We start from the raw sequence: 12,902 nt of genomic DNA on the forward strand, positions 1-12,902 counted from the left end.
CAACCCTTTACATTATCCAAAGAAAGAGGCTGGATCCACACAAAGACTAATTATTATGATATCTGGACACCTGGCTGATTGACCAGATTATTTTCACTTTTCTTCCTAGTATTTGGTATCACAGATGAAGCCATAGCTGCCCACCATGCTTTTACTTCTAGTGGTAAGGGGCACTTCACTGCATCCCAACAAGCAGAGAAAAAAAAACCAGTTCTCTCTCAACTCCAGTACATCTGGGTACTCATCAGGTAAGATGGTACATGGGTGGGGTGAAGTCCTTTTGTAACAGACTGTACATGCCCTTCCCTGAAACTCCAGACCTTCTCATCTTATCCTGCGCAACTCCTGCCTAACTCCGATTCAAATCATTTCTGATTAGTTGTACCCAAAATGTTATGGAGATATACTTCTAACCATTTCACCTTTCCCCGGTATCTTCTGTTTTTCAGAAGACTAAGAATGCCTTTACTTTCAGGAGCAGGAAGTAGGGAATAGGATTTAAACTGGACTGCTGTTTATTCTAAATTGTCCCCCCATGACAGTTTCTCAATAGAAAGTTATTAATCAAAATTTAAAATCTTCACCTCACATTTCCCCTCTTATCTACATCTGATCTCTCCAAAACCCAAAATGTTATACTTGATGATCCAACATGCAACTGTTCAGCGTTTACCTGGAAATGGGAAAGCTTTGATGTCACCACCAGCCCCAAGGACCACAGAAATCTTCACCAGTTGTGTTCCCATTTCTGAAACAAATGCCAAAATCGCCCTGTCTAGTTTTTAAAGTACACAGACTCGGCTTAGTTATTTTTTTTCTCTTTCAACTGCTCTTTTCACAAATTGTAACTTCCTTGTGTCTCCAGCACCTAAATGTTTCTGCATTTCTTTAACTATTAACTAATGTCTAACTCACTAATCCTTTTCAAAATTCAGCATTCTACTGTAGCCTTGACTAAAAACTCATTATCATCTTTTTAAGGGTAATTTTAACTGACCGCTTTATAATACTTAACATAATATATGACTACCTAGGCATATGGACTCTTCCACAGGTGTGGCTAATAGGCTCTAAAGTAATGCACACCTAAATTACTAAGAGAAAGGCACAGTGTATTTGCTTTTATTTCCCTTCTCCATAAAACACAGAAATGGCTTCTAAGCCTCTAACGCCACCCTGGCTGACTGCAAGGCAGAAGTGAGCAGACAGTCTAGGGACAGACAGGTAAACACTTTCTGGAAAGTGTACAGTGGCTACAAGTACAATTGGACACACAGCAATCCCAGAATTTTATGGAAAGAGGAAAAAGGACCAGGTTTATTGCTGATTTTTCTTCCATTCAAGTGACAGAGACAAAGAAAATCTTAAGTTAGATAGGTAAACATATATGGATTTACTACAGATAAACTTGGAAAGATTGTTTGGGAATCAGGGAAGGGAGAGGAATGGAATATAGTACCACAGAAGTCTCTGACTTGGTTTTCTGACTGGAAATATTATCCTCCTTGAAAGCTTCAGGAGACATGCATAGGAAGAAGAGATCAAGGGTGTAGGGCAGACACCTATCCTCTTGGCCATCAGTCAGCTCTTATAATCAACAGAATGTCAAAGGAACATTCATTTAATAAATATCTGTTGAGCACTTACTATGTGCTATGTACTAAAACTTGCAGCTGAATTACTTTTATATTGAACTATAAGCTCCTAATGGACAAAGACTATTTTATTTTTTTGTACTAGACAAAACCTAGTACACTAAAGACCCAGAATGACTGATTCCAAATAATACATAAACATTTATAATCAAGATTATCCCTCCAACTATGCCCTTCAATTTTAAAGGTATACAGGAAATGAGTTATGAGAGAAACTAAAAAGAAGGTAAAAATGGAGGAGGGACTTCATATGGGCTTTAAGGAGGTAAGGAAGAATGTAAGGATAGAATCATCAATTGATTCTTCAGTCCTCTTTCTGCTCATGGTCTGTTTCATGGTGAAGGTTGGGCAGATACAAAAATAGTTGAGAAGATACCCAAAAAAAGAGAATTTACTGACTTATATGGATCTCTGTAAATGTATTTTTTCAGTGTGTGACTAAGAAAATAGAATCTGATATATCTGATAGAGGGATGGAAAGAGCGGGAATGGAAATATTCTTGAGGCATATAGATTACAAAATGCTAAAAAAAAAAAAAAGAGAGAGAGAGAGAGAATCAAGGAGGAAAGAGAACTGATCATTTAGATGCTATATTCTTTATCTCCTACTTCCCCCCAGTTTGGGGATAAAAGGAGAAAGCAGCATTTACATTTTCTATCCCTAAAGTGTCTTACATAATCCTCATCCCCACTGCCACATTCCCAACCAAAAATACACATTTACCCAAATGCAAGATTTATATATAAAGTAGCATTTGCCTCAACCTTCACAATAATCTAGGTTTAAGTCTTTGACAGTCTCCACATAGATCCTTCTAGAAGGGACAGTTTGCCTTCCATCCTACTCATAGGCAAGGGAGTTAGTCCAGCATCAGCTTTTCACATTAGGTTTGTTCCTAGCTTCTATGAATCTTCATTTAAAATGTTTAAAGTCACTTAATATTTTCAAACTTTAAAATGTGTAGACTTTATTCTGACTGATTGTGGATAGCTTTCAGGGACATATGTCTTGGTATTTACCCAGGATAACTGTGCCTGAGGTAGAAACAATCAGAGGGTCACCCTTTTCCCCAAATATCCTGGGCTTTTCAGGAATTTTTTTTATGATGTCAGCTTGACTCTCCCTTTTGAATCCTTGTGGGAATGAATATTCGGCCCTCCCAGCCTCAGAGGGAAGAGAACCCTTTCTCAGGTTTTCTGTTGCATCTGGCTCCATGCCTAGCTTCATCCCGAAGCAGCATTCTGGGTGTGTGGGGCCACCAGCCAAACAAGCCCCTATGGAACAAAAAGTGTGTCAGTGTAGACAGGAATGAGCCTCCAGAGGGCTACAGGGAAGGAAGGCAGTGAGCCCCAGACATGACACAGGCAGCTTTTCTGGCCCTGGCCCATTTGGAACTGTGAGCCCAGGCTCCGAAGTGACTCTGACACCCAGGTTCACTTCTTGAATTCACTGAGCTTGCCACTTGTCTGACTACCTGGCACACAAGGGGAGAATAGGCTGAATGTCTCTTTTTGGCTCCTTCTTATACCTGACTCCAGAGTACATTCCTATGTAATGACTGGACCATATCATTTATGATCTTAAGCAAGTATCCAGAACAGTGCATGCATAGAAGAATGGTGTATTCTCACCCAAGCTGAAAGGCACTAGCTCTCTTGCACTATTATGGGACCTCTCTAGCCTTTCTCTCTAGAATACCATATTGCAATAAGGTCTGTTATGAACTTTTCATGATTACTGGATGAAAACACTCAGGATAAGTTACTTAAAGCTGCTTCTTTATCCCATCAAAGTGTCCAAAGCACTCTTTCCGGGCTGCACTCCCAGCATCGTAAGTAGAAAGCTACAGCACACATTACTTAATGATGCTAACTATTCAAGGCCAGACCAATGAAGCTAAGGAAGCCTGCCAAAGGCAGACTCCTCTTGCGACTCCGCCTTTACTTTCACTCAGGTAAGGCTTAAGATTTCAAATACAAAGGAAGTGCCAGTATTGTTGACAGCAATATGACTACACAGACCAACCTATGAGAAAGGACAGAAGGCTAAGGGAATCCACTGGTCTTTTCTCTAAGGAAAATCCCAGAATGCTGCTAGAGGATTAACCAACATGAATTTGGAGATCCCATAGCAGGTCCTCTGCATTTTACCAAGATCTGATAGGGAGAAGAGGGCTACAGAAAAATGAAACCTGACCTTCCACATGATGAGATTTTAAAATTACAGGTCCAAGGCCTCATTCATTGCTTGTATCAGGTGACCAAGGAGTTATGATCACTCAGAGTTACAACAAGTCAAACTACAGATAAAGCAAATCTCCACACTAGAATAGACTTTAGAGATTTCTTTAGTAAGCCTAGGAGTCTCTTATAGCATCCCTGACTACAGCCACTATCTTTTACTTAATAGAATCCACTCTTTCATGAGGTAAACAGTGTCAATTCCAGAACTCTAAACCCATTAGCTCTGTTGTCTGGATACAGAAAAGATAAGCCTGTTCTTTCTTCCTACCTGGCAGACCATGTGTTTACATCTCTGATAAACAAGATTTTCTTTTTTTAAACAGTGCTGGGGATCAAATCCAGGGCCTTAAGCAGGTTAGATAAGCTCTCTTCCTGTGAGTTTTACTCCCAGCCCCAAATAGGAATGTGTAATCAGTGGTAGATCTATTGCTCACTGTTTTACAAAAGTATCCAGTCATTAAGAACGGTAGTGGGCAAAAAGTGGCTGTTTATTTTGGGACTATACTTCAAGAAACAAGGCTCAAGTAGTACCTTAAAAGTTTAGAGTCCTTCAAAGAATTTAGGAGCCTTCAAAACAGGATAATAGGAAAAAAAAAAAAAAAAAAAAGAATTTAGGGGGCCTAAACCCCAAGTTCAGACTGAAAAATTTTCTGCTTCTAGGTCCTCCCACCCTTTAAAACTTGACAGAAGTAGGCAGTAGGCCAAGAAAGATCTAAATCTATGATCCTAGAGAGAGGTATATCATTGTCGACTCTTCAATCCCTGAATATAATGGTTTGAGGGGCTAGCAATAGTCATGCGTGCACGGAATTGCCTTAGCAAAACTGAAAGGGCTGTGACTGACTGCAGAATTGTGCTCTTCCTTCCTCTTTCTTCTAGTAACCACAGCCAAAAGACCAACAATGAAAGATCCCCTATTCTTAGCACCACCTTCCCACGGGAGGAGATCAGACAAACCGTACCAAAAAACCAAAAACAGTAACAACAACAACAAGAAAAGCCAGTCAGTACTCCAGGCTTACTTTAGTTCTTCTAAACCCTTTATCTAAATCAGCCAACACCTTTACTTTTAAAGAGAAAGTGATTTCTCAGGAATTCTCCAAAGACAGCAATAAGATTTTATTTCACTTTTCTGTCCACTATATGAAGACTTATTATTTTAAAAATGAGTGCAAGAATCTCTACCAAAAGAAACTAAGAACACTAGCAGGCACAGTGTCTTCAGGCAGGAGAGGTAGGTCTAAGGACAAGTGGAGACAATGACAGTAGTCACCTGCCAGCAGTGACCAAATGAGCAAATCCCCCCATGGGCAAGCGTGAATGCACACTTTGGCCCTGCCTGCCAGACTGTAACACAGTGCAGTCCAAAATGCTGGATGGGTGATGTTGCATACAAAAAATGTCTCAGATTCTCAAAAGGGCACCAGAGGTAAACGCCTGGTTTTTGCTTCACATGGACAAACATTCCGTTAAAGTGATTTTTAACTAGGACCCAGGTCAAATCCATTCATTCAGGGAAAACACTAGCAGAAGTCCCAATAAACCTGAACTAGTCCCAGGATAAAAATATGCCATAAGGGTAGAACTGCTAAGATGTCCTTAGAAATGTTTCCATGGGTGGACAGATTCTGATGGAGCATCCATTATGCCAACTCCAATAGAAGATTCCACCCCTTTCAGCTCGTTTTCCCAAGGACCGCCTCTGCCCACTCCTCAGTACACATTACTCTGGGAACAAGAAAGGAGGGATGAAAGCCAGCAGTGGCAGGGGAGAGAGCTGAGTTTGCGTCTACTCTGGGAGATTACAAGAGAGACATCTTCACCCCGCAGGCATGGAGGCTACTGGGTGCAGGCACTGAATTTGAAGCAGAGAGGTGGGACCAGGTTACTTGATAATTACCACTGTTAAAACTTCAAGACTTAGCTCAGAGGGAAATGAGTTACAATGCTGTCTTGTCTAAGGGCTACTCACTTCTTTTTAAAGAGCTTGCGGAAGGAGCTGCGAAAGCCCCCTTTCTGGTCTTGCCTGGGATTCTGATCGCTGAAAGATGTTTGTTCACTTTCTCTTTCATCCTTTGGACAGAAGCGGGTAGCATCTTCTAAATGCATTTCCTGAAAATACAAAAGAGAGATGGTTTTTCACTCTTTTCCCAAAATATCTACCCTAACTGTTGGAGTTTTTTTTAGCTTTGTCACTTTCCTCTCCTATCCCAAAAAACTATCAGTGGCACCTAATCCCAACTAAAGCAAACCTATACTAATAAAAAACAATTAGTAGGTGGAAGAGGAGCATTTTCTGCCAAGTGTTGTATTTTCTGTGTATCAAGGAAATAGTCTGGGGTAGGATATGACACAACAATAAAGATAAGGAAGCAATGGAATTTGAAAAAATTACAGAAAGTAAATTCTTATTCTGGCTCCAAAACTGTCCCTTCGTATCTCTAGATATGTTCCTCTTTTTATAAGATAAAAATTTTTAATTGTAACTGTAACAATAATTTTAAGCTTATTTTTAACTCCATTTTAGGCATATGAGGGAAGTTTTGTGAGAAGCCAGGAGTGGTGGTACACACGCACAATCCCAGCACTCAGGGGGCGGAGGCAGGGGAATTGCCATGCATTGGAGGCCAGCTTGAGCTATGTAATGAGTTCAAAGGCAGCCTGAACCATACAGCAAGACCTTGTCTCAAAAAAAATTTTTTTTGAGAGGTCAGAAATGTTTAGGAGTAAATGTCACCTAGTATTTCCAAACTATAAATGTGCCTTTAATATAACCTTTGTAATTCATAATCCATATTTGGAGAATAAGATAAAAAATAAAGATGTATCTTTTATGCACCCTTTAGTTTCTTTTTAAATGTGAGCTATGCCAATAGATATGCATATTTACATGCCTACAAACTATAGAGAGATGCACAGTTACAAGCCTACCAGCTAAATATACATATATATATTTATATTCTATATGAATGAAATATTTACCTTGAGGTGACTGTAATTTAAAGCCAAAACTAGCTGCTTAATTTTGAATAACCTTAAGAACACCCAAGGAGACAAAGCAGGGAATGCTTTGAAAAATCTCATGAATTGAATGGGTAACTGCTTGTTGATAGAAAAGCAAAGTGCAGAAATGAATTATTTTCAGTACTTTGAGAATTTAAATTGGGTTACAGTAGCAGATTGAGAAATCCTGAGATTCTGTTAAAACTCACAAACCAGGGGCTGGGGATTTAGCTCAGTGGCATAAGCGCCTGCCTTGCAAGTGCATGGTCACGAGTTCAATACCTGGTACCAATTAAAAAAAAAAAAACTCACAAACCACAGAGATCAGTATCTTTACAGCACAGTGCATTGTTTCTCAAAGTATAGACCTGGGACTACAGGATCAGCTAAAGCTTTTATTTAAAATGTGGATTCTGAGCCTATCGAGGTACCCACACCTTTAATCCCAGCACTCAAAAGGCTGAGGCAGGCAGATAGCTGTGAGTTCAAAGCCAACCTGGGCTACATAAGCAAGTTCAAGGTCAGCCTGGCCTACACAGCAAAACCCTGTCTCAAAAAAAAAAAAAAAGAAAAAGAAAATGTAGATTCCTGCCACACATGGCAGAACATACTTATAGTCCCAGCTATTACAGAGGCAGAAGTAGACGATCACTTGAGCCCAAGAGTTTGAAACCAGCCTGGATAACATCATAAGACCGTGTCTCAAAAATATAAATAAAAATAAGTAAAATTCCTGAAATAAACCCCAGACTTTTGGAATCAAAATCTTTGAAGCTTCAGGAATTCTTATACACATTTAGATATGAAAAAGAATGGTTCTGTTCACCTGTATATAATGTTTACATGAATCACCTAAGTATGAATCCTAAATTGCAATTTCTGACTCAACATCTGACTACAAATTCTATGTTTGTAAGAAATTTTCAGATAATGTATTCACTAATGGCTCAAGGACCACATTTTGAGAAATGGGATTTCATGGGCTAAAAAGGCAAATGCCTGATAAGTGATGTTTCATACAAGGACTTACAACTGCAGGACCACAAGTGAAAATGCCTTGGTTTTGCTTCCTATGGAGTACGGAAATGCCAGTAAAGTAATTTTTAACTGCTACCCAAAACAAATTATTTATTCAGGTAAACTAAATCTATTAACTGTTTCATGAAAATCTTTCTGTGGAACTGTACCTTAAAAAAACCTTGCATCTGTATAGTATTTTATAGTTTACAAAGTATATCCATAAACTTTACCTCATTTGGCCTGATTGTCATAACTCCCATGTGAGGTAAGGTAAACATTATTTTTATAATTTAAGAAAACTGGAAACACAGAGAAGCCAAGTTAGATGCTCTTTATACTAATATCTTTTTTTTCCACTCATGTGTCTTCTTCACACTCCACTAAGACCTAGGCCAGTGATGGCAAAATTTTAGCGCTTTCAATGATACAAACAGCCCACTGCAGCACGTGGGCCATAGATTGGCCCCCACTGACCTAGGTTCCAGCTGGCTCTCCTAGACAGAGGCAGGAGATGCAAAGTACATTTGAAGAGAGAAAATAGGAGTTCTGCACATCTCAAAAGCCAAAAGAATGGCTTTAAAAATAGAGCTTTGAAGAATTTGTCTTTTACAACTACAATCACCATCCTGCTCCCACATCAAACACACTCATATACACCTATGCACACACAGAAACATGCATGCATGCACATATGCATGGCAGATACACACCCACAGCAGCCTATCCACCTACACTCTGCACTGTCTCTCTGCGACACCCAACAAGCCCACCCTTCTGAGTTTTAAGGAAGAAAAATGTTGTCCAAAACCAAAAGCAAGGGATATTTTGTTTGCATACTTGAAAATTTGCTATGTACCGTGCTACAAAAAAGGCCCTTTTAAACTGACTTCCACTTCATACTTCTTCTATCTCTTTCTGAATTGACTCATGTCTACAGTATTAGGGAGTAAAACCTGACAGCCAGTATGTGTTTCAGTTCCTAGTAAATTATTTATTGCTATTGGGCGTGTCTGGTAAATGGCCATAGATGTATTAATAATTGTTTATTTCTTTGATAGACATGTATTACTTGTTATTTCAAATGGCTTTTTGTTTGTTTTGTATTACTGAGACAGGGTTTCAGTATGTAGTTCAGCTGACCTTGAGCTTACTTTATAGCCCAGGCTGGTCTCCAACTAACAACAATTTTCCTGCCTCAGCCTCCTGAGTGCTGGAATTATAGGCCTGTGCCACCATACCTGCCTACCGATGAATGATTTTTGCCTGGCGACTGCTGAACTTCCAGATTTCAAACATCAACTAGAAAAACAGACATTTTTTGAAACATATAAAATAAAAGCATTCTTTATAGCACTGACTATAAAGCACTGACTTTACTTATATAGCACTGACTTTACTTAACTGTAAAGTTAAAAGGCTCTGCCCATCCAAATTACTTTAGATGGGCACTATTCTATTTGCCTTTTTATGAACTTTTAAACTGTGACACACGCTTAATGTTGATTTGTTCAAGAAATTTTAACACATAGCATTTTATAAGTTGGGAACTGAAAAAATCAGAGCCAGAAAAAAATTGGAGAACCTTAATCAACCCTATAAACTTTACGTGAACACACTATTTTGGTTTTTCCCTGTCTTGGTACCAGACATAAGAGTATTTTGATTCCTGGAGTCTGAGCAGGCAGCAACTACTCATGACCAGCCCTTTCCTGTCCCTCTGGCCTAATTTCCACCTTTCCCACCTAGCACAGCATGCCAAAAAAAAAAAAAAAAAAAAAAAAAAAAGCACCCCCCTGTTGTTTGGTGGGCAGGAGTCTTTTTCATGTTTCAGTACATGGTTCTTGCCCCAGCCAATTTCTAGGCACCTTTCAAAATCTAATTTATACATTCAGTAAGTGCAGGTTTTTATTAATGATTTTTCCAGACAAAACTTAATCAGGCCTTCTCTGACCACCATCACCCCAAGAGGTTTCAAGTACAACTATGGTTTTCCATAGTTTTGTTACAATCCTGTATTTCTGTGTTTCCTACATGTACTAAACTAGTCCTAGAGGACAGATTTCTGAATCCTCAACAATTAGCACAAGGCTGTCACAGGCAGATCTGAAAACAGCAGGTAGGATGGAAAGGTGGTGGCACAAGTAAGTCCTCTTGCTTTCTACTTAAACAGAAATCGCCTTTGTTTCAATTACATTCACTCAATATGTCCTTTTCATAAAGACATACTTAAATGCCTCTTTAAATGCCACGAGGCTTGCAGACAAACATCAGAATGCTCAACATTCACTGAGGCCAAGGATAGTGTCTTTAGGTCAATGTTGCTTTGACTATTATGGGTTATCCTCATCCCAATGGAGGTACAGTCCAAAGGAGACTGGGCAGGAATGATTTGACTTTGCGGCAAACTTCACCGTCTATATTGAGACAGAGCAGCCTGGGAGTGCGGGTGGAGTGGGCCGGCACAGGGTTGGTCACTTTCAACACTGAAAACAAAAAGGGGCCACCTAACAGGCAAGAGAAGAAACACAAGCGTGGAGTTTCTCGGAGGAACCTGAAACAAGTGTAACTCTGAAACCTGCCTGGGAGTGCAGTACGCGGGGGCGGGAGGGGCCCCGAAGGGGCGAAAAGGAGCGAATGAATGGCTGTGTGACAGACAGAGCCTGGCTCAGAAGTGAAGAGCGCCTTCTCTGGCTCCGAACGTGTCCCCGTGTAACCTGAACTCCGCCTTGGTCCTGTCCAGCGCGCCCCCAAAGGCCACTGAGGCGCGACCCCGTGAGGGGCGGGCGCGCGCTTGCCCCATCCCCGGCTCCCGCCCCGCCCCCGCCCGCCCTCCTCGCTAGGTGAAGTCGGGTCACCCCTGCAGATCTAGGCCCCGGGGCCGCCGTTGTTGCGGGCTTCGGTTCGGTGTTACTTTACCCTCCTTACTTCCAAATACGTCTGTTTTTCGCTTTGGGATCTCTGTTGGGGGAAGAAGGTTCGCGGCGTACCGCGGGCGGAGGCGGCGGCGGCGGCCGGGCCATGCGCCTGCGCCGTGCGCTCTGCCTTGAGCGGCGCGCGGCCGCCGCTGCTGCTGCGCGTGCTGTACAGGCGTGGGGCCACGCCCTCAGCGGGCGGCGCGCGCGGGAACTCCTTGAGCGAGCGGCTCAGCGGCTTGGCCTTGCCGTGCGCCTGCGCCTGCGCCTGCGCCGTCGCCTCCAGCTTGTAAACGCCGGTGCTGCTCGCCGGGGATGTGGCGCTTTTGGGCAGCGGCTGCAGTGGGTGTTCTGGCCGCTCGGCCTCCATGGCGAAGCTGACGGGCCGCAGGAAACAGATGTCTAGGCTGGACTCAGAAGAGGCAGGCGAGCAGTTCTCAAAGAGGGCCGGAGCCTGGAAGGGCTCCTCGTCGTAGGGCGCAGGGAGCGCGAAGATTTCGCCGCCGTACTCGAACTCCTCGTAGCCCGCCGGCAAGAAGCCGCGGGCGTCAGGCAGGAGCTCGGCCGGGCCGCGCAGCGAGCGCTCCACGTTGCTCAGCGGCTCGGCCGGCGAGGGCTCGAACTCCATCTCCGGGATAGCCTGCAGCGGCCCGGGGAGCGACTTCACGTCCTGCTCTGCCGCGCAGAACTGCGCCGGGGCCAGCAGGCTTTCGGGCCTCTCGTGCTTCCTGCCCTCCATCTCCCAGTCACTGGGCTTCCCAGGCTGCATGCTCTCCATCAGGCTCTGCTGCTGTTGGCTTTTCTTCACCGGGGCCATCAGATGTCTTTAGAGGGAAAGCAATACAAAGGCGGTCTACTTACTATTTATTAGTGCTGGGCTCCCTCCAAGTTTTGGAGGCCCAAAGCATACATTCCTAGATGAAGTAAATGTGGCACACCTTTAACTGTTGAATCAGAATGATGGTAGACTGTACGGGGTTCACTGTATGGGGTGCATTGTACTCGTGTAAATTTAAATTTGTCATAATAAAATCTCAAAATTTTGTGGCCATATAGCATGCTTTATAAGTCAAACGTCTGCCCACAGAGGGTTCATAGGATGTAAAAGCTGGCCCTCTGAATGTACCTAGTTTTCATGGAATGTTTTTTTTTTATTTGGGAGGATCACGGACAGCAAATACATACTTTACAAAGTAGCATAGTATACCTGTCAGGTGGGGATTTGTCAGTTTTGCTGTAACTACCAGGCCGATTTAAATGGGCCATTGCACAGTGAGTCTGGTTATTCTGCTAGTCTAGTCATGTTTAAATTGTATTTCAGAAACATAAATACAGATATAAATGTTAATGATTATCTTAGTGACTTTATAATGAAAATTAGGTCCCACATTTACAGATATAAAAAGAAATAGATGAAATATTGACCTAACTCCCAATTTTCTTTTGCCTTAAAAATTGCTACTGAATTTTATTTTACCTGTACAGAGTGTAAAGGCAGTCATGTCATGATTAGCCAGTCTGGGTATGATCTCTAAAAGTTGCAATTTTTGACTTTATTTGTTGCAATTCGAGGATAATAATGTTCTGCCACTATTTTAAGAGTTGATGCTCCAGAGTAAATTTGCACTTTCTACATCTATGGCCCGTCTCTAAGCCTGCCCTTACTATTAATGCCTTCCTCTGGGATCCAAGCATCTGGTCTATTGCTTGGCTGTCTCACATAGGCCTGATGGGAAAAGGGAAAGGAGCAGGTCAATAGATCATACTCCTAATCCAGGCCCACCTGCTAACCCACAAACCACCCGGGACCCAGGCACATTGCCATTAATCTTTCCACAGCAACAGATGCTTACGTGACAGCAGGGCCAGAACTGGGAGCAGAAGGGTAGGGTTGCAGCATCTCTTCTGAGTGGATCCCACTGTCACGGACAGCCTCTGGACCTGCAGTGGGGGAAGCATCTTGGCCAGCATTTGCACACTGGGAAGCCAGCCCTTTGTACAGCTTTGCCATGGATGACCTAAAAGAATGGAAATAATCATTCTGTGGTTATACAGTGGGAAACTGGCT

The 12,902-nt window shown here is 42.3% G+C and overlaps 1 protein-coding gene across 5 annotated transcripts in view; it reads right to left on the reverse strand.

The window, feature by feature from the left end:
• Nucleotides 1–12,902, reverse strand: part of Arhgef33 (Rho guanine nucleotide exchange factor 33) — a 114,979-nt gene that overhangs the window by 23,756 nt on the left and 78,321 nt on the right. For 4 of the 5 annotated variants that reach the window (XM_063229543.1, XM_063229548.1, XM_063229538.1 and 1 more), the window contains exons 15-18: nt 12,688–12,852; nt 10,839–11,658; nt 5,872–6,011; nt 674–748 (exon numbers count right to left, since the gene is read on the reverse strand). In XM_063229543.1, the coding sequence (XP_063085613.1) occupies nt 697–748; nt 5,872–6,011; nt 10,839–11,658; nt 12,688–12,852 (1,177 nt within the window). In that variant the 3' untranslated portion in view covers nt 674–696. The remainder of the gene's footprint in view (nt 1–673; nt 749–5,871; nt 6,012–10,838; nt 11,659–12,687; nt 12,853–12,902) is intronic. The other variant, XM_063229529.1, reaches the window with a different exon arrangement.

The sequence above is a fragment of the Cavia porcellus genome, unplaced genomic scaffold (assembly GCF_034190915.1).
Source record: "Cavia porcellus strain 051 isolate PalLab524CR breed Dunkin Hartley unplaced genomic scaffold, mCavPor4.1 scaffold_1, whole genome shotgun sequence".
Lineage (NCBI taxonomy): Eukaryota > Metazoa > Chordata > Mammalia > Rodentia > Caviidae > Cavia > Cavia porcellus.